General features: G+C 46.9%; 4 protein-coding genes across 4 annotated transcripts; all 4 read left to right on the top strand.

The window, feature by feature from the left end:
* Positions 1-100: 100 nt before the first annotated feature.
* LOC145652636 (uncharacterized) lies at positions 101-2,617 on the top strand. Its single transcript, XM_081703595.1, has 3 exons — positions 101-183; positions 261-316; positions 412-2,617. The coding sequence occupies exons 1-3, from the start codon at positions 167-169 to the stop codon at positions 1,458-1,460; spliced, it is 1,122 nt and encodes a 373-aa protein (XP_081559721.1). The 5' UTR covers positions 101-166; the 3' UTR covers positions 1,461-2,617.
* A 4,122-nt stretch (positions 2,618-6,739) lies between these two features.
* On the top strand, positions 6,740-10,557 carry LOC145652697 (alpha-1-macroglobulin-like). The gene is made up of 12 exons (XM_081703819.1): positions 6,740-6,813; positions 7,194-7,377; positions 7,691-7,847; positions 7,980-8,032; positions 8,144-8,164; positions 8,294-8,462; positions 8,616-8,700; positions 8,785-8,911; positions 9,300-9,414; positions 9,553-9,662; positions 10,078-10,314; positions 10,471-10,557. The coding sequence occupies exons 1-12, from the start codon at positions 6,740-6,742 to the stop codon at positions 10,555-10,557; spliced, it is 1,419 nt and encodes a 472-aa protein (XP_081559945.1).
* Positions 10,558-10,649: 92 nt separating this feature from the next.
* LOC145652696 (alpha-2-macroglobulin-like protein 1) lies at positions 10,650-11,663 on the top strand. The gene is made up of 4 exons (XM_081703818.1): positions 10,650-10,671; positions 10,770-10,915; positions 11,046-11,195; positions 11,463-11,663. Exons 1-4 carry the CDS (start codon positions 10,650-10,652, stop codon positions 11,661-11,663), a joined length of 519 nt encoding a protein of 172 aa, XP_081559944.1.
* A 560-nt stretch (positions 11,664-12,223) lies between these two features.
* LOC145652610 (alpha-2-macroglobulin-like protein 1) lies at positions 12,224-16,842 on the top strand. Its single transcript, XM_081703523.1, has 17 exons — positions 12,224-12,294; positions 12,502-12,628; positions 12,907-13,028; positions 13,363-13,414; positions 13,494-13,574; positions 13,666-13,842; positions 13,975-14,056; positions 14,190-14,346; positions 14,425-14,499; positions 14,575-14,737; positions 14,907-15,100; positions 15,491-15,706; positions 15,794-15,912; positions 16,007-16,115; positions 16,187-16,249; positions 16,376-16,481; positions 16,645-16,842. Exons 1-17 carry the CDS (start codon positions 12,292-12,294, stop codon positions 16,689-16,691), a joined length of 1,893 nt encoding a protein of 630 aa, XP_081559649.1. The 5' UTR covers positions 12,224-12,291; the 3' UTR covers positions 16,692-16,842.
* The last annotated feature ends 738 nt before the right edge of the window (positions 16,843-17,580 follow it).

The raw sequence follows: 17,580 nt of genomic DNA, 5'->3' as shown, positions 1-17,580 counted from the left end.
GGTAACAGCTGTAAAGAGTTTGAACTGGTGATTCTTATCAGCTAACTTTAATGAGAGGCTTAAAAGGAATGCAGACAGGAAGGGAGCTTGTGTCTGTCTGCTTCTCTCAGGGAGAAGGGTTGGTGTATGAAGCTGGGTATTGGGGTGTCCCCTGTCTAGTGGCACAATGTGGTGGCGCAGAAGGTAGTCGTGTGGTGTTACCTTGTGCATGTTTAAGACTGCAGATTATTTTCGTGTTTAAATTTCCTTTTGTCTTGTAGGCTTTGGTTACTCCTCCCTGTTGTATTTCTGCTGAGAGATGCAGAGGGGCTTGGTGGTAAGAAAGTGTTCAGATCAAGCTACAGCTAGTGATGCTTTGTGTCCATGTTCAGGAATTTAAGCAATCTCTCTGCTCTGTTCATCCCCTTGAAGTGTGGAACAAAAGATCTGCACCACACTGGTATGGTGTAGCGACATCAGCTTCTGTGGCTCAGCCCCAAGAAGTCGACTACCTACCTTATCTGACCAAGATGGAGGGCTCTCCTTCCAGTGTTGCATCCAAGCAAAGTAGCTCTGTGTTTCCTCGGCAAGGCCCGGAACCCGGTCAGACTCCGGGTGGATGGTCAAGGAGTGCTTCCAGAAGTCAAATGGATTCAAGTGCTCAGACTGCAAGTGGCTCTGCTGGGTATTACCAGTCTGTGTTCCAAGGTGGCCAGCAACTTCCTAGACTTGTAACCCAACCCCAACTGCAGGACTCTTCTGGTAGTGGTGAAACTCAGTTTCAGGGGCAGAGTGCTAATCGTGCCCTTGGCACCCCCCAGACTTCCAGTAGCCTTTTTCAACAAGGTGTCTGGCATCAGGGGTCTGCTGGCAGCTTGGACTCTGTATCCAGTGCTCAAGGTTTCCCGAGTCAGTATACTGGTTCAAGGACGCACGCTGTGTCTGTTCAATCTGCTCCCACCCATCAGGGAGACTACAGGGCCCCATCCTCAGGCCACCCAACATACCATCCTTCGAAGAAGCTCCAACCTCCTCATGTTCCCTTCCCTCAATCTCAAAGCTACACACAGCTGAAATCCAGACTCTTTTCTTTGGCTAGCCACAGCGCCAGCGGGAGTTCAGGTGTAACCACTACTGGCCGACAGCCGGTCAAGGATGCGCAACAACGTGGGGCCGTTCCTTCTCGGGTTTCGAGTAGATGGCAGACGTGGAGACGGCAGACTGGCAGTGATGTTCCACAAAAAAGCAGTTACTATGCGTTTCTGCCAGCCCAGAGTGCAAGTTCTGGCTTGGGCTCCACCAGCCAACAGGGAGCTGGTTATGCTACACAAAAAAGCAGCAGTTATTATGGACTTGGGCCTGTGCAGGGTGCAAGCATGTGGCAGTCCTCTAGCCAGCAGTCTGGCAGACATGCTCCACAAACGAGCACCTACTATGGACCTTTTGTATTCCATGGGTGCAGGCACATGGCAGCCATCTAGCCCTGACCAGCCTTCAGTACAGACTGCCCAGACCCAGCTGGAGGGTTCGAGTGTGAGTTCTTGTGTGACCTCAACTAGCGGACAGCCAGTCAAAGATGAAGCACACGGAAGCTCTCATGGGACTGTTCCTTCTCGGGTTGCAAGTAGATGGCAGACATCAAGCCAACAATTTGCATCCCAGACTGGCCAGTCCCAGATGCAAGGCTCCAGTGTGAGTTCGAATGTCTTTACTAGCCAACAGTCTGCCAGTGGTGCTGCACAACAAGGCAGCCCCCATGGGTCCCCCCCCATTGTCCGGTTGGGAGCACAGGGCAGACATTGAGCCAGCAGACTGCATTGCACACTGATCAGTCCCAGAAGGGGGTCCCAAATCCTCCCCAAACTGGATCCCACATTGTAACCTTCAACCAATACAACCCAGCAAGTCAGACCCCATCCAGCATGTATGGGTTGTCCAAAGGGCATCTTGGCACTTGCTCTAGTGGCTGGGGACAGAATGCTGTGATGCAGGCAGGTGTAAGCCAACCAGCATCTGCTGTGGATTTTAATGTGGACCAGCAATCCTCTGTATCCTACACTGGTTCCCCATCAAGTGTGTCCAGTGGTTCAACCAGCTACAGCTTCACTCAGGACTTGCCTGGTCACTCCTACTACCATCACAGTAAACCCCAATTGCTTCCTACCCAGTTCAGTGGGATGGTCAAGCACTAGGGCTCAGGCTAATGCTGTTCAGCAAAAATGATGCTGAACCTGTTCTTGGTTCTTTTCAAAATAATCCTGCTTTCTTAAATAAAATGTGTTGCCAACACTGCTGTCTCTGCTTGGTTTCTGTTCAACAATGGTGTGTAAAATGTGAAGGGAACACTAGCCAAACAGACTCTGCAGTGCGTTTGGCCTTTGCTCTATGTATACATTTAGGTGGTGGTTGTGGCACTTGTTGAACTAGGACAACGCTGTAGTGGTTGGCAACACCTGTAGAAGGCTTTTGTTGTTCTTTGTGTGTTTGTTTCTCCTCTATACTGAGACTGGTTCATCACATGTTCACAATCTATTGTCTTGCAACTCTGGTCTACAGATCCCCTAGACTCGACGGTCTCACTTATTCCCAATGTTCAGCACAGACTGGTGGTAGCAGGGGGCTGGAATTGCTATCAGCTGTTCACCTTTGTGTTTTCAAATTCTCCTCCCAAGAGCCTTGTTCCCTATGGGGGGGGGGGGACGGACCTCACCTTTTGTCTGTTCTGTGGTCATTAAAACTCTCAAACCTGATCTGATATTTCTTCAGATTCATTTGTGTGTGTGTGTGTGTGTACTATCATTAATGTTGTGTTCTCTGCTAGTTTTGAGTACAAATCACTAAACTAAAATAGGCTTTCCTTACTGTTCAATAGAGGTAAGTGGACTGTAGAGCAAGGCAGGTCCTAAGGCGTGATTTGTCCTCCTTTGAAGTGTCCGTCAGACCACTGGAATGTTAGTGGTGATATTGAACAATGCAACACATCAGGCTCATTCACACACCAGCATTTTCACTGGTACATTAATATACGGACTCAGGCTTGTACATTACAGGCAGCTGGCTGTGCATTTGAGGTATGGAGAATGAAGAGTGACGTATGGTCTGGAACAGAAAAACATTCCAATAATCATTGCCTCTTTATGAATACTAGGCACTCGTCTACAGTAATACATTCAGTTCATTTCCTGTACAATATGAATATACCGTACTGAGGTGGTCCAACAGCGCTCTCTAGGGGGGAAGCACTAGTGCTCCTCTATTATTACATGCGAGGTTCTAGAACGAGCTGGACGTAGAGCTGAACACTTCTACGCCAACTAACACGTCATATATATCGCGCACATCCCAACTAGCACTTCACTCCACACTAGTATGGCTTTACAACATTGCTAGTGAGAAGTGACGTGATTAGTGCAGAATAATAACAGTGTAGAATTAGCAACTCAGTAGGCTCCCGTAACGGGTTTACAACAGTCAGTTCTCAGTAATAAGTGAACCAAACCTTGCCAATGTCTTAACATGTACTCTTCACTAGAATAAACAGTAAGGAATCAGCTTACGTCCCACACAGCACGTGGAGAACAAGGACGTCACTGGATACACGCGCTGCGACGTCTCTTCTGAACCTGTCGCCGCAGATCTCTGACGTAGTGTGTCGTCGCTCCATAATGACGTGTACCTTTAAGAGCAGTCTGTCCAACACTTGCAGTGGAAATGGAGCCTAAAAATACTTCAGAAATGATTTGCATATGGTCTGTTGGTCTACACTAACACTGCGGGTAAATTCCTTCCAAAGGTCTGCAGATACGTTTGGAAATATTGACATGTATGTAGATAGCTGCGTCAGACTTACTGCATCATATTTTGAATCTTGCTTATGAATGCTAGCAAGTCCTTGTGCACAGTGGTCTGAAATACTGGCAGAGAAAGCGGCTGTGGAGGGACGAAATGAGGCAACATTAGGACAACTTACCAAAAGCAGAAATGTTTTTAGAGCAAAGCACAGAGATGTATGGTTATTTATACATTTAACAGGTACCACTTTAGGCCTTTTAAAAAAGCAACACCACCAGTGCCAGGACAAACTACAGGTTTATTAATACAATTTAAGAACCATAAGATTAAATATAATGAGCAGAAAGTCTGGTTGTGAGTTTCAAGCACAAAGGGCTTCACAGACATTTAACGTGGACACCATCACATATGTGCATAAACCACTTCAGCAGTACAATTCGTGATAAACTACAATTTCCACACCTAGTTAAACCCTGCCATAAAATTCTACATCACAATTTCATAGAAACAGGAAACTCTCATGGCGGGAACAAAACGTGACTCCACAAAATACAAACATATTATCACACATCACAACTAAAATTAAGGAGATCAACAAATATTAAAACATCATGTCACCTTACATCATATTCTATATTTACCAAAATTGTGCAATACACCCACCCACACCCACACTGCCTGGCCAAATAGGTAAGAGTCTCCCATTGGATAATTACTACATGGGTGAGTATGTTTCAGCTGGCAGCAAGCTATTTAACCCTAACTGATGCAGTGAGTAGCTTCTCATTTGTTAAACAACCATGTCAAAAGACACATCCTGTGGTCGTGGAAAAGATGCTAATCTGTTTCAGAAGGGTCAAATTCATGGCATGCATCAAGCAGAGAAAACCTCTAAGGAGATTGCTGAAACTAAGCAAATCGGGTTAAGAGCTGTCCAACGCATTGTTAAAAAGTGGAAGGACAGTGGGGAAACATCATCTTCGAGGAAGGAATGCGGTCGAAATAAAATCTCGAATGATCGTGATCGGCGATCACTTAAATGTGTGGTGAAATCAAATCGTAGCAAAACAACATGTTTAATAGTGAAAGTAAGAGCATTTCCACATGCACAATGCAAAGGGAACTCAAGGCATTGGGACTAAACAGCTGCGTAGCCTTAAGAAAACCACTTGTCCGTGATTCTGACCGGCAAAAACGGCTTCAGTTTGCTAGGGAACATAAAGATTGGACCCTGGAGCAATGGAAGAAAGTCATGTGGTCTGATGAGTCCAGATTTACCCTGTTCCAGAGTGATGGGAGCATCACGGTGAGAAGAGAGGCGGCTGAAGTGATGCACCCATCACTCCTAGTGCCTACCGTACAAGCCTGTGGGGGCAGTGCTATGATCTGGGGTTGCTGCAGTTGGTCAGGTCTAGGTTCAGCAACGTTATGGGCCCAAAGAATGAGGTCAGCTGACTACCCGAATATACTGAATGACCAGGTTATTCCATCAATGCATTTTTTTTCTTCCCTGATGGCACGGGCATATTCCAAGATGACTTGGCGCAATGCTCCAAATCTCCCATCATCAATACAAGATCTTGGGGAAAAATTAATGCAACTTTGGACAGAAATAAATATTGTGACTTTGCAGCAGCTTGTGGAAATGATGCCACAGCGAATGCGTGCCGTAATCAAAGCTAAAGATGGTCCAATGAAATATTAGTGTGTGTGTGTGTGTGTGTGTATTTATAATATATATATAAATAATTCGATATAGCTTATATGCGAATAACACAAAATGTCCTAAAGCGCTAAAATTTGGCCATTTTAAAATTAAAATATGAACCGCTGGGACTCATGGACAGTAATTAGACATCAATCTTGGATTAAAAAGCCCAAACTAATTGTTCGAAATGCAATATGTTGAAAAAGGAATAAGAGTTCCTTTCTATAATCAGCCAACAATTTACTCTGAGTTTTTAAGTATGAATACATAACCATTAAAACATGACTCCGAACAAGTTCGACAAATGAATCGTAACAGCGCAGGAGCGACATGACAAAGCAACCGACTTTGTATTAGTCCATATTCTCTAAACACTTACTGAGAGAGCCTTACCTAGTTATTCTTATTAACACAAGTGAAGAACTGAAAAGGATAACAAAAGAACAACACACACAAACTGACAAAACAATCTGCAAAATAATCACTTTCTCTAGTTTTGTATGTGTTTGAGTAAAAAGAACAATTCTAACGGCCAACAGATACATTTAGCTGACACTTTTATCCAAAGCAACTTACAATTATGACTGAGTACAGCTTGAGCAATGGCGAGTTAAGGGCCTTGCTCAGGGGCCCAACAGAGGCAATTTGGCAGTGAACCAGCAATGTTCCATTTACAAGTAACCTCGACCACTGAGCTACTGCTATCAAACATTATCACATAGAACATTTATAACAAAAGAACAAAAAAAGATAATGTTTTCAGACCTTGACTAAAACAAATTCATTCATTTTTAAAAAACACAATACTACTGTTTTGACTCAGAAATAGTTCAGAAATCAACATGTGGTGAAACGACTCGTTTCATCGAAGCCTTCGTGCATATTAGTATGCGCTCCACCCGTCTCGCACATTGCTCGTTAAACCGATTTGGTTTAGGAGATCGCCTCATCAGTACCTCATTAAATAGATTTGGTTTAGTAGATAGCCTAATCAGTACCTCGTTGAGTAGATTTGGGTTTTTTGTCATTGAATGACAACATTGAGGAGAAATTCAGTCGTGGATAGGCTGTGAGAGTGACGCTAAATGCTCCAACCCAATTAACTCAAACTTTGACCGAACTGATAGGTTATTTGATAAGTGGCGCAGTAGCTAGGGCAGGGCTCAAAGACTTTTCCCCCGTGAAGGGGAGGGGCTTATTATTTATAGCATGAGCTCCCAGGCGGTCTGATTGTCTGGTGGTGGTGGAGTTGCGGTCAGGATGCAGCTCTCTGTGGTGTTTGCCACTGTGCTTCTGCTCCTCCACAGGGCTGTTGCCTTTTTCTCTAATGACACGTATGAGTGTTTATTCTTTCTCTCATATCTGTGTTTGTTACATTTGTGGTAGTATTTGTTGGTTTAAAGTAAGCTGTAGGTCTCTAAATTTGTCTGTATTATTTATAGGATTGCCTATTTGTTTACTTTGGGCCAACATGATGGATTAAAATGCATGCCACAAAAACAAAACAAAAACCCCCCCCAATTCTCAGTTTTGCTGTATTTTTCACTTGTGCCAGGTTTCATGAGTAATTGGATGATGACAATAATACAGATATTATGCAAGTTGCTATACAAAAATTGGAGGCCTATTTAATGGTTTCCATGGACGGGCAGTGTGGATTTAGGTCTTTCTAATCAACCGTATGTCAACTGGTTTTATCTCTGTTCCCCTTCAGGATTTACCTGTTGACTGCCAATTCCCAGCCTGTAGGGGGCAGTACTGAGACACTGTGTGTCCATGTCCACACCGCCCAAAAAAGCTTATTGTTACATGTGACTCTGGAACACGGGCAAACCAGCAAGACTCTTCTGAGCCAGACTGTTGTAAGCCAAGACCACTACCAGTGTGTTTCCTTTAAGGTCCGTACCCTCACTGTCTACAACATATTAAAGCCACAAAGAAACTGGTTTTTATCAAGCAGAGCCCCATGTGAAAATGGAGCCTTTACTAGAAAGGTCTTTTGACTTGGCTTGTGTCCCAATTTTATCCCAGTTTACATCTCTCATTCCTTTTGTAGTTTTGGTCTGTTTTTTGAACATGTTCTCTGTGTAAGTTGCTTGTACAAGCACACATGTGGGTGATTGAGGAATATCAGAGACCCTCTGTATCTGCACATCAGATTAGAAGAGGTTTTCTGGGTTCACTTTGCTAGTTTCTTTCTTCATTAAACAGGTTCCTGCTGTAAGCATAGATACAGAAGCATCCATTGTCTTTGAGGTAAAAGGGAAAACTACATTCCTAAATGGGACAACAAAGATCCTCATAAAACCTCCTGCTCAGCTGACCATCATTGCAACAGACAAACCCTTGTACAAACCAGGACAGACAGGTATTGTTGGTGGTTTTGGACTGGGGTTTCCTAAAGGAGGTGCAGGGGGAACTCGACAGCCATGGATCTAAACCGGTCTCTTTCTGAGTGTTTGGAGGGTCAGCAGTATTGATGCTGTCTTTCTCTCTACAGTGAAAATCCGGATAGTGTCTCTGGATTCCAACTTCCTCACCTACAATGGGATGGTAAGGGAGTGAAATGTGCAGTTTTTCAAGTTGTTCCATAAAATAAAAGGACTGTTGCAGCAGTGTATGCCACTGATGTGAAGTGTGTGTGTGTCTCTCTCTCTCTCTCAGTTCTCAACAGTGGAGCTGCAGGTATGAAGTGTGCAATATGCATCATCACTCTGTATGTATTTACTGATTCTGGAACTGTGTCCTGGTTGCTATGGAAATTCTTTGCTCATAGTATATTTGAGGATCATTGCATGCTGCTGCTGTCTGTAGGACCCCAACTCCAACCGTATTGGTCAGTGGCTGAACATGTCCACATCCAGCGGCTTCCTGGATCTGTCGTATCCCGTAAGCCCCGAGGCTGCAGAGGGATTCTATGTCATCACTGCCTGGAATGAGGGGAATGAACCAATCACGCAAGACTTTGAAATCAAGAAATATGGTCAGGCGCAGCACGGTTTTCAGTTGGGATTTAATGATCAGTGTTTGGGACAGTATGTTTAACTTGTCTTGAGGGGCTCATCTTAAGAATTCTTTAATGAAGTAAGGCAAAGGTTTGATGTGGGTTTAATATTTTGAAACCCCTCCCCCATAGTGCTGCCAAAGTTTGAAGTAACCATAGAGCTTCCTCCGGTCATAACCGTTCTGGACACTAAGGTCACGCTCAAAGTGTGTGCAAAGTAAGAGCCATTTAAACCTTGAGACTGAACCACCTGGCGCAACATTATGTATTCCTTACTCCACAACCTCCACCCTGGCTGTAGGTATACTTATGGGAAACCAGTGATGGGGTCTGCGACTGCCGTGGTCTGCCGCAGAAGTTACGGATACTGGTGGTTTGCGCCAGGCCCTGCACAGCTCCCAGACATCTGTAGAACTTTTACCATGAAGGTTGGTCCACTTGGTCACCTGTTCCTGCAGATGGTATTGAGAAGCTTCTAAGAAACGTCTAGTCATTTAACCTTCATTGTTTTTAAAGAGACTTTTGCCACCAAAAAGTAGCAAATCGTACAAAAGAAAGGAAAGCTCCCTTCATAAGTATTGAGACTTCCTCAGATTGCTTTGTAGTCCTCAAGTGAAGCAGTTTATGCCCCATGGAGGTGGCCATGTGTTAAAATGGGTTTAGTACAGAAGCTGAGACTTCTAGGTATAATGTGAAGAATCATTGGCGAAATTTCATATGAGGGAAAAGGTACCTGAACGATCTGTTTGGGTATTTTCTTGGGCAGTAATTGTTCTACAGTGTTTCTGAACTCTGTCTGGTCCATATTTACTCTAGACTGACAGGACAGGCTGCGGGTCCTACATCGTTGACCTGAGTGACTTTGCACTGAATGATACACGATATGAAGACATTATTAATGTTGATGCTGAACTGGAGGAATATGGGACAGGTGAGGTTTTCCCACTCTCTGACCCCTTAATGGCTTTAAAAATAAGTGACTGAATATTTGAAAAGGTTTTCTTTACTTGCAAAATGGTCCAAGTGAATGCAGACATTTGTTTGAAAGAGGTGTGTGTTTCAACCACAGGAGTGGTCCTGTCGGGGTCTGGAAGCTCTACTGTTACAAGTGACATCGTCACTCTCACCTTTGTGGACGCTCCGGACACGTTCAGGCTTGGGTTGACCTACAAAGGAAAGGTAATTACTGGTCCTTTTTTTTAATGGTTTGCAATACCTGGCGTGAACTGTGTGCTGTTTAGGGGTCAACATGTAGCACAAGTTTCAGACGGTTGGTTTGGTGGGGGGTGTTTTTTAAATCCGTCTTAGATTAAAGCCACTGGTCCAGACTCCGCTCCTATGAAGAATGAATCGGTGTATCTGGTTGTGAATTATGCTGGGAACAAAAACGCAAGCTGGAAGTTGGTTACCGATGGCAACGGTGTCGCCCCCTTCTCCTTAGACACGCGTTCATGGGGTTCACAATCCGTCTCTCTTGAGGTCTGTGAAGTCCGCCTTTTGTTGGAAAGGGTTCTTGTAAGTGTTACAAGCATAATCAATGTCTTGCCTTGTCTGACCCTTCTAAATGTGTCCCTTTTCTTTCTCCTCATAATAGGCCCAATATCTTGAGGAAAAGAAACCACTTGGAAATATGGCCAACATGAGAACACCAAACTACCTCTTTGCTTACCTGTTGGTTCAGCCCTTCTACTCCCAAAGCAGAAGTTTCCTGGCACTGCAGCGCCCGCTGGAGGTGTTCAGGTGTAATGGACATGCTACAGCACTGGTTCAGTACATCATACAGGGCAATGCACTGGAACCAACCCAACTCTCCCTAGATTTCTTCTACATGGTACGATCTACTGTCAGGTCACCATTTGCAAACTTGCAGCATATTGGTCTCCAGAAATCTGATTTTAACTTGGACTCCCGCCCCCCCAATTTCTTGTCCTGTTGGACATGCTGTTTTGGAAGGCGTTTGTGAACACAATCTCCGTTGGGTGTGCAGGTGATGTCCCGGGGCAGGATGGTGCAGACAGGAAGCATCTCTGTGGCTGTACAACCAGAGAGAGGTCCATGCACACTTGCACTGTAGCCACAACACGGCCTCATCCTGTTGAAATGGATGTAGAGCTCAATTGTAACTGTTGGATGTGCACACCTGATTCTTCCGTTTTGATTTGAAAGATGACGAAACAAAAGGGCTCAAGTTGGGCCTGGGAAACTCTGGAGGGCTCTGAAGCTCCAGGACTGATGCCCTTTCTGCTCTAGGTGCTGTGTTCTAACTGTCCTGTGTGTGTGTAACAGAGAACCGAGGAGGAGTGGTGGTGCCCCTCCAGGATGTGCGTGCTCTGTCTCCGCTCGTCCAGGTAGTGGTGTACGCCATGCTCCCGAGAGGGGAGGTGGTAGCCGACAGCATGGACTTCCCCGTTGAGCTGTGTCTGGCTAACGAGGTCAGAATGTCACAATGTTCTAGTGGTCTTGTGAAGTAAAATGTTGCCGTGGCTGGTCTCCACTTCATAAGAAGCTGTATCCATTTACAGTGTAGCTTGAGGTTCTCACTAGTCTCTCATGGTCTCCCAGGTGTCTCTGAATTTCTCTTCTCCTGTGGAGCTGCCCGGGAGTTCTGTGGAGTTGATGCTGAAGGCTCGCCCAGGCTCGCTGTGCTCCGTGAGGGCCATCGATCGGAGCCTGTTGCTGCTCAGCCCGGACAAGGAGCTCAGCGTTGAATCTGTACGTTCATACCGAAGCCCTAAAGCTCCAGGGTGCTCAGGTCTGTTCCAGCTGAGCCACCCACCTGCAGAGCTCTGATCCAACACTTGTGCAGATGTTCTCCAGAACCCGCATTAACCTGATCAGGGTTGAACTCCAATTCAGCAGCAGCCCACCAATACTTGGATCAAATGCTTTCTCTTGCTCGGCTCATATTTTGCACAGTTGTGCAGCTGTTAAACGCTCATCGAGTCCTATGGCTGACTCTCGCATCTCATGTCATCCTAGGTCTTTAAGCTGCTCCCTGTCTACAAGTTGTCTGGATACCCAGATGGCACTGAAGACTTCTACCCTTGCTCTGAGATGCCACCTCGCCTGCCAAAGCCTCTATTAAATGCAAGACTCGCCTTCCCTGGTCCATACAATGGGAACGTTGATGTGTACCATGTCTTCAAAGTAAGAAATAGTTTTGGCACCCAGGGTTTGTAGTTGATATATGCTGTTGTTTGAAACACTGTTCCCTTTTCTCAGGATGCTGGAATCAAGACCATTACCAATGTTGACCTAAGAAAGCCCTTTGACTGCAGGACTTTGTGGCAATTTGGCTGTAAGTGGCATGAAGTCCTTTTGAGTGAAGAAATGCATATTGTATCCGATATTGAAGAAATATTCTCTCAACAGTTGAAAACGTAGCCTTTGCCAAAGAACTTCCTGTAGGCTCTGGTGAGACTCCCTCAGACCAAAACCCACCAGCCGCCACGGTCCGCAGATACTTCCCAGAGACTTGGATCTGGGACCTTGTTTATGTGGGGTGGGTACACCTGGGCTGTGGCTCAAACCTGTTGCCACCAAATGCAGTGGCCTCGTCTGACCAGTTTTCCTTCTCCTCACCAGGACGTCTGGGTTTACTAGGGTCAACGAGACCGTCCCAGACACCATCACCACGTGGGAGGGAGGCGCATTTTGTACATCTCCGGTCGGGTTTGGCGTGGCCCCAAAAGTCGACCTCACGGCCTTCCAGCCTTTCTTCGTGAGCCTGACCCTGCCCTACTCCATCGTCCGTGGAGAGGTGTTCACGCTCAAGGCCACAGTCTTCAACTACCTCCCCTCCTGCATCATGGTAAGTGGTCCCAGTGTCTCCATCCCCCTATGGGACAGAGGAGCTGATTATCCCCACGGTAATTCCTACTTGACTGTTCACTGAGCAGTGAGTCCCCACTTATGGCTCGTGTGTGGAGGTTTTGTGCTGGAAGTACCTGTGAGCCACATGGAATGCAGGGGCAGTTGTACAGTGCTGGGCTCTGACGCACTGCATGTGTGTTTAAAGGTACAAGTGATGCTGGCATCCTCAAATCAGTTCTCAGTCCAACCCTGCAAGAGCTGCATTTACACACACTGCCTCTGTGCTGACGACGGCTGGACCTTCACGTGGGTCGTCACGCCCTCCGTGTTGGGTAAGTCTGACGTCAGCTGAAATTGGAAGACTGGACATGTATTTTTATCCACATATTTAAGAAGCGGATTGGAATGTGGAATTGCTGAGGTTGGCGGCAACAGCTGTCTAGCAGTAATGCTCTTCATTTGTGTTCCACTATTGCAGCCTTCTCAGAAGGCACATTCCAACTTGCAAAAATGTGTTGAGTAGCGTTACTGCTCTTTCTGGATGTACAATTATGCATTTCATTAAGTAGCTTGACGTTTCCAATGCCCAATTTGGGGGGGTGTATTGTAGGTGAGGTGGTCTTCACAGTGACTGCAGAAGCAGTACAGACATCTGCACTGTGTGGGAATCGGGTGACCGGTGTGCCGGAGAAAGGACGTATGGACACGGTGGTTCAGACCCTGCTGGTGGAGGTGAGTTCCATTGGGGTCTCCTCCACCCTGAAGAGCCCCAGTAACCACAACTCCCCTTACTGGAGTCTGCCAGTAGCTGTACGCTTCTGAGCATTTGAACACTGCTGGAACGATATGAATACCAAACTTGGTTGGGTGGCTATTCTCCTCAGTCGGATGGGTGTGTGTGTGTATATATCTTGCACACCAAACCCCCCTTTTTTTTGTGTGGTTCCAGGTAGTCTGTACTGTGATGGGTGGGGTTGTTCACTGTTAACTTGACAGAAGGATACTGAGCAGACTAAAGGGTTTTGTTCTGGTGGTTCTGACTGCATACTACTTCTTCCTCTGACAGGCAGAGGGCACCAAACAATCCAACGCTTACAATGAGCTCCTCTGTCCTGCAGGTCTGTAGTCCAACAATGTTCTCACTTGGGTTGGTGAGTGAGATGATGTCTCTCTGATGGCCCTTTTCCCATCCTCTAGGTGTTGTGGAGAGAAATGTTACACTGAAGTTGCCTAAAGTGATTGTGCAGGGTTCCCCCACTGCCTTTGTCTCTGTGCTGGGTGAGGACACTTGCAGCTACACACCCATTCATTTGGAATTGAACAAGGTCTTGCGTATGGACACGCACAATTCTGGTGACTCTCTCTGCAGGAGATCTGATGGGCCATGCGCTGCAGAACCTGGACAACCTGCTGGCCATGCCGTACGGCTGCGGTGAACAGAACATGCTGCTCTTTGCCCCCGACATCTTCATCCTGGGGTACTTGGAGAGCAGCGGCCAGCTGACGCCCGCCATCAGGAGCAAAGCCACCTCCTTCCTGCTGAGTGGTGAGGGCACACACCAGTGGCTCCCAGACTGTGTGCAGGATACCTGGGGGGGTGGTTTGATTTTCTGCAGTTTATTCTGGACCTTTTGGCAGCATGAGCCGAGCAGCCTGTTTCTCCCCATGACTGATGCAGGCTACCAGAGAGAGCTGACCTACAAGCATGAGGATGGATCGTACAGTGCCTTTGGGACCTCCGACAACTCGGGCAACACCTGGTCAGTCTCGCACAAACCAGATGGTTCCTGTACAGCTCTCAAATGACACCAGACCCCTGGCCGTGTTATGGATGGCTCTTATTGAAATGAATGAATATAAAAATCAGAAGCTCCCTGGTGTCTGTGTACTCAGGCTCACTGCGTTCGTGATGAAGTCTTTCGAAAGCGCAAAGCAATACATCTTTATCGATCAGACGGTCATCGATCAGGCCAAGACTTGGCTGGGCAACAAGCAGCAGCTAAACGGCTGTTTTGCCTCAGTGGGCAACCTCATCCATGTGGACATGCAGGTCAGGACTCTGCAGTGCAGCAGATGTGTGGTGCAGCACTCCTGTGAGCCGGCTGGCTGACTTTGCGCTCTTACCCAGGGTGGAGTGAACGATGAGGTGACCCTCTCGGCGTACGTCACAGCTGCTCTACTGGAGTTGGGCACCCAGAGGACAGTGAGTGCTCCCCTTCCTCAAACGGTTCCCTCTAGTAGTCTGTGTGAACATGCCTTACTGTGTTTGCCATGGTAGGACCCCATGGTTTCCAAGGGTTTGGACTGCCTGAGGAACATCTCTGCACAGGTGAACTCCACCTATGCCATCGCCCTCCTCTCCTACACCTTCACACTAGCTGGAGACCAGGTGATGAGAGGAACCCTGCTCTCCCGCCTGAACCAGCGAGCCGTAGTGACAGGTCAGACTTGCCCAATTTGACCTTCACTGGATGTTGGTATCTGGCTGAGAACTGGCGTGTTTTGGAGGCTGCATGTGTCCATAAATACAGAGCAATTATGGTGATGGTTGGCTGGTATTTACCGGAGAATCTTGGCCGAGTGGGCTCGGTGCTTTTCTGTCTCCTTCAGTGGATGGGCGGCACTGGGGCAGTGGACGTGTTGGGACGGTGACGGACTCTCTGGACGTGGAGACGACCTCCTACGTGCTCTTGGCTGTGCTCTCTGGACCCCTGCTGCCCCAGTTTGAGCTGGGCTACAGTGCCAGCATCGTCCGCTGGCTGGGCCAGCAGCAGAACGCCTTTGGCGGTTTCGCGTCTACGCAGGTAGTGCCCCCCCTTCGCACCGCCAGCTCAAATATTGTCACTTTGTAGCCCGGCGTGAGTATGATCTTTGGCTCTGCTAATAGTTGGCTCGCTTGATTCAGTTTCTCGAGATGTTTACACCTCAACAGCCACCTTTTAATTCTTGCGGATGCTCTTATCCAGAGCGCCATAGCCACCGCTGCCCTGAGCACGTGTGTAAGGTACTTGACTTGTAATTGGCTAAATGTGCTTTCATTTCCTCATGGGATGCATCCTAGCCAGTACAGTAGGTTGGAGCAAGATACCAATGAACGCGAATACTCTAGTCCTTCTTGTTTGTTGGATGACATCAGTGTAAAACCATACCCTAGAAGAAATGCCTCCTGTTTTGAATCCCTTTTCTCTGCCCAGGACACTGTAGTGGCTCTTCAGGCTCTGGCAAAATACAGCACTGCCACCTACAGTACAACAGGCACCATTGCGGTGACTGTGACGTCACCCCTCGGCTCGAAGACCCAGTTCACGGTGAACCAGAGCAACAGACTGCTGTACCAGCAGATCCAGCTGCAGGAAGTGACTGGGGTGTACAACGTCAGGGCATCAGGCCAAGGCTGTGTGTTTGTGCAGGTCAGTCTGGTGCCCCTTGGTGTAGAGATGCTTGAAGAGCTTCTTGGGTGTAAAAATGACTCTGGGGTACTTGTATTTCTCCTCCAGTTCACCCAGCACTACAACATCCCGCCTCCCAATGACTTCTCCTCCTTCAGTATCGCGGTCAACACAAGCTCAAACTGCAGTGCCCCAAACCTGTCTGTGGGGGTCACTGTGACTGTCAGGTGAGCTCTACTAGAGCACAAGAGGAAAGGATGGCTTTGGATGTATAAAGTCTGTCCATGTAACCCTGTGACTTTGCTTTAATTCACCTTTCAGGTATAACGGTAACAGGACTGAGACGGACATGGTGGTCATCGAGGTCAAGCTGCTGTCTGGCTTCAGTCTGGTTGAGGGGTCACTGATGCCAGTAGCTGGCTCTACAGAGGTAACTTTGACCTCACTGAAAATACCCATCATGCATTAGCTGGTCTGCTCACAAAGAACCTGTGTCTACAGGTGAAAGGCACTGTAAAACGCGTGGATCCAACGGAGAGAAACGTAGTCATCTACCTGAACGGGGTAAGAACAGGCTTTCGCCAGATCAACTTGCTTGTAAGATGAACAGTGTGTGTCGGAGGCCACCGTTACCATGGTGTTTGTCCCATCATTTTGTATGGTGACTGCATCGGTCTCCCTTTTCCCCAGCTGAAGAAGGGAGAGACCAAGACCTACACTCTGGTTATCCAGCAGGACATAGCAGTGCAGAACCTGAAGCCAGCTGTGGTGAAGATCTACGACTACTACCAGCCCAGTAAGAACCAGTCCTGTTATCTTCCGAAACCGTCATGGAAGATGAGGGAGAGGGTTGGATAGAAATGACCAATATGCAATTAAGGACAAGGATCATATGAACTGAATTCGAATGTCCGCCTGTGTAGTATGAATAAGAACCGGTTTTCCTTTCTCTCCTGTAGGTGATGTGGCCGTTACACAATACACGTCTCCATGTAACGAACGGTAGACCACGTGCCCTGCTGCCTGCACTAATGTTGGCCATGTTGTACTGCATTGTACCAGGAGAATCTGTCCCTTTACCTGAAGTGTAAATCGGCTCTAATGCTACTGGGTGACTGTTGTGTAATTACTCGGTTGTATTGAAATAAATTCTCTTGTGCAGTGTACAAATGCCTTGGTGGGGGGTTTTTGTGGTCTTCACCAGTGTTCCCTCATCTGCCTGAGCGCTCTTGTTACTGGATCACTGCTCAGCATAACTTGCCATTCAGAGCAAGACTAGTCATAAATTGAACATTGGTGGGGAGGGTCACAGGGAATTCACTCTCTCATGAGGAGAGAATTGAGGGACAAAGTATACTAATGCTCAGAAATCTATGGATTTGTAAGAAGACGAGTCCAGATATTGTGACCAGGTACACTTGGGTGTGCATCAAGGACCTCCACTTCTGTCCTGTTCCATCTACTAATCTCCTTCTCAGTGGTTTAGTTGACACTAAAGCCATTTATCATACAGGTACAGCTACACAGGATATATGAATATACAATAAATTAAACCTGCTGCTACTCTACATGTTCACATGCATCACTACAATGACTGACTGACGCATTAGACTTCATGTGGGATTTCTAATGTAACTAAATATCAAAACAATGTTCACCATCATATCCAACTAACATTGTTGGATTCTGCATGGACCACCACAAACTCGGAACTGTACAGTACATCATCCCCCCCCCCCCCCACCAGATCTCTATCAGGTCCTGTAAAATACACAGTGCACTTCTACGTGTTTATCTCTCTTTAAAGTGAGGAGACGCGTCCACGCTGTGTCTGTTTAAAGGGAGTAAACATGTTCATTTGACATTGATAAGGTCAGTGTAATACATTTTCATGG

This window comes from Electrophorus electricus, chromosome 20 (assembly GCF_041902795.1).
Source record: "Electrophorus electricus isolate QZ-2024a chromosome 20, ASM4190279v1, whole genome shotgun sequence".
NCBI classification, from domain to species: Eukaryota; Metazoa; Chordata; class Actinopteri; order Gymnotiformes; family Gymnotidae; genus Electrophorus; species Electrophorus electricus.
This window is presented reverse-complemented; position numbering and strand designations above follow the sequence as displayed.

What these genes read in the sequence shown, in the direction of transcription:
- LOC145652636 (XM_081703595.1), top strand. An exon ending in AGATGCAGAGGGGCTTGGTG is followed by an intron (nt 317 to 411) that starts GTAAGAAAGTGT and finishes ATCCCCTTGAAG; the next exon opens with TGTGGAACAAAAGATCTGCA.
- LOC145652697 (XM_081703819.1), top strand. Translation starts at nt 6,740, where the DNA reads ATGCAGCTCTCTGTGGTGTTTGCCACTGTGCTTCTGCTCCTCCACAGG. An exon ending in GTACAAACCAGGACAGACAG is followed by an intron (nt 7,848 to 7,979) that starts GTATTGTTGGTG and finishes TTCTCTCTACAG; the next exon opens with TGAAAATCCGGATAGTGTCT. An exon ending in TCTCAACAGTGGAGCTGCAG is followed by an intron (nt 8,165 to 8,293) that starts GTATGAAGTGTG and finishes TGCTGTCTGTAG; the next exon opens with GACCCCAACTCCAACCGTAT.
- LOC145652696 (XM_081703818.1), top strand. Translation starts at nt 10,650, where the DNA reads ATGACGAAACAAAAGGGCTCAA. An exon ending in GACGAAACAAAAGGGCTCAA is followed by an intron (nt 10,672 to 10,769) that starts GTTGGGCCTGGG and finishes TGTGTGTAACAG; the next exon opens with AGAACCGAGGAGGAGTGGTG. An exon ending in AGCTGTGTCTGGCTAACGAG is followed by an intron (nt 10,916 to 11,045) that starts GTCAGAATGTCA and finishes ATGGTCTCCCAG; the next exon opens with GTGTCTCTGAATTTCTCTTC.
- LOC145652610 (XM_081703523.1), top strand. An exon ending in TGAGCTCCTCTGTCCTGCAG is followed by an intron (nt 13,415 to 13,493) that starts GTCTGTAGTCCA and finishes CCCATCCTCTAG; the next exon opens with GTGTTGTGGAGAGAAATGTT. An exon ending in CCAGCGAGCCGTAGTGACAG is followed by an intron (nt 14,738 to 14,906) that starts GTCAGACTTGCC and finishes TGTCTCCTTCAG; the next exon opens with TGGATGGGCGGCACTGGGGC.